Raw genomic sequence first — 2,500 nt, 5'->3', positions numbered from 1 at the left:
TGCTCCCTCTCAAATACACAAAACGTGTCACCAACGTATCGTCGATAAAATAAAATTTACAGAAACTCAAATTCGGCCTGTAACGAATAAGTGCAACTGAGGATGATCGATGATCGATCGAATCATGTCTTGCAAATTCAAGGTTGTTGACCTTTTTTTACGAATACTAATTGGTTTTTCTTTTCACTTGTTGAAACTGTGGCAAAGCGAACAATCGCATTCGCGCAATTACTTCTGACATTCATTTTTTTAATGAGATATGTCTTATTTTGGATTTTGCACGCATAGGCGACTTGCCTGAAAAGATGGCAATGAATCAAACGTCGGAGTGGTCAAGGTACATGGTTCTCCAAGCGAGGATTGAAGCAAACTGGGACTCCTTTCTTCGTCCATGGAATCATCGCAACTTAACTGCAAGCCACCCTCGTTGTGCATTACGTCATCTGGGCCTTCTGTAACATAGAAGTAAAAATGTAAACCTAAAAATTATATACCTTTTCTTGTAAAGGACGCCAGCTTAGAGCCTAGGCTGTTTACTTGCATAAACTAGAAAAGAATCTCACCACACTATGACAAATACCCTTGTTTCCAGATTAGAAACAATGGTTTCTTTCTTAATGTTTAAAATTACGTACATAAAGGACTCCTTAAATTTAGTGCAACTCGACGCATATCCAGTCACCGATTTCAAAGACCACAAGAGACGACATGGTTTTCAAGACTCCGTCAGAACGCACATGCTAGATCGACCAAACTATGATTGATATCTTTAAAGTTCTGTTCACTTTAGTTTATCTTGAACTGGAGGCTAACCCAAAACACCTCCAGGGTCTCTATTTGTACTAATCTTAGTGTATATGTAATAGAAAATTGTAAATTGTAAAGTGCAAGAACAAATCTTATATTACATTTCATTGCATTATGTTACATTACATTACATTACATTACAGTACATTATATAGACAGGAGTGTTTTACTGGAAAATACACCACTCATAAAATTCAAACGTAACTACATCCGGGACTCGAGTGGCGTATTTTCCATATCCTCACTACAACCTCGTTCCCAGGGTCTCTCATCTTGTTTAGAGAGGACCCCTCCCTAGTGTTTTCAATTGTCACGGAAGCACGTGACCAGACCCTACCAGGGTCTCTCCTCGCTCGAGAGACCCTGGGTACGAGGTTGATCCTCACTAGTGAGGATATCGATGACGTCATTTCCCGACTTTGCATAGTTGTTTGTGCAAACAGTCAGTGAAAAATGGCGAGCGATAGATTAGTGAAGTTCTCTGAAGCTTTCGTAAAACCCTTCTCTGAGAAAATGCTCACACGAAGAATGAAACTATTATTCAAAGAGTTCCTTGCAAGTGAAGAAGACATGCGAAAATTGAGGAATTCCTGCCGCCGATCCGCAAGAATTTGCGATAAAGTTTGCCCTCGGTGTTAGAAAGATAAAAAGGTGATTAAAACTCTCCTGTCTATATAATAAAAAGAAAATTACACGTTAGCTCGAAGATATTAATTTTATGTTCTCGTGGCAAGAAAAATATCTCACGAGTGAGCGCTTGCCACTCGAACAGAAAATTCATATCTTCTCGCCACCCTGTAATACCCTCTATATACTATGCGGGCACATTGGATCTGACATGATACCAACCAGGCACGTAGCGCCGAGTTGGCTATAACCATCTCATATCACCGGATAACGCAATTCATTACTTCCCTACGCACAGCTCGAAAAGTGAGGCAATAATTAAAACACTACGACAAATGGAGTGTGAATGTGCTGGGTGCCTGAAGGACAGCGGAAACCAGTGTCTATTTAATATGAAGACAAATTTTACTAAAAAAAACAAGGAATCGTCAAAGTCTCATTACAATTAAATATGACAAACAACGAAAATATACAGTAGACTAAATGTTATAGGTAAAGACCAAAAATATACTAATGCTGATACAAGAAATCGTCAAAGATTAGTACAATCATCGAAAAAAATGACAAACAACTAAAAATGTTGTTCATGAAAACACTGGATGGCAACAACACAACGAATCATAATGCAAAAGAAAGCAGAAAGAAAAATTACACTGGAATAAAATGTCACCCGCTACGAAAAAACCGGTGGTAAAAAACCCATCGGGCCAAAGAACCCCACTGGAAAACGTAGTCCTCGATCGGAATGCGACGCATCACGTAACTCCGAGGATTAGAGTTTTATATACTATATAGGATCAAAGTACGGCTACAAGACGAACGGCTGTCCGGAAGGTGATCGAACTTCAAAAACCAAATCAATTGGATATAGACTCACTCTTACAGTACAAAGAGAGATCATTGACATGATATGCTTTGAACCGTAATGAAAGCGCTTTCCAACTACACGTTGTTACGTTGGAAAGGCATTTATTCTAGAGTTTTGACTGGCTTAGCATACGCGCTACTCAGTTCCATGCTCTACAAATATCAGTAAATGTAAACATCAGTTTTTTTTCCTTTTTTT

The 2,500-nt window shown here is 38.8% G+C and overlaps 1 protein-coding gene across 4 annotated transcripts in view; it reads right to left on the bottom strand.

Annotated features, from left to right (window-relative positions):
* Positions 1-2,500, bottom strand: part of LOC138060518 (uncharacterized) — a 48,018-nt gene that overhangs the window by 19,360 nt on the left and 26,158 nt on the right. For all 4 annotated transcript variants that reach the window (XR_011134366.1, XM_068906323.1, XM_068906324.1 and 1 more), the window contains one exon: positions 298-452. Coding sequence is in view for 3 of the 4 variants with exons in the window: in XM_068906323.1 (XP_068762424.1) it covers positions 298-452 (155 nt within the window). In the remaining variant the exon portion in view is untranslated. The remainder of the gene's footprint in view (positions 1-297; positions 453-2,500) is intronic.

This window comes from Montipora capricornis, chromosome 8, assembly GCF_036669925.1.
Source record: "Montipora capricornis isolate CH-2021 chromosome 8, ASM3666992v2, whole genome shotgun sequence".
NCBI lineage: Eukaryota > Metazoa > Cnidaria > Anthozoa > Scleractinia > Acroporidae > Montipora > Montipora capricornis.
This window is presented reverse-complemented; position numbering and strand designations above follow the sequence as displayed.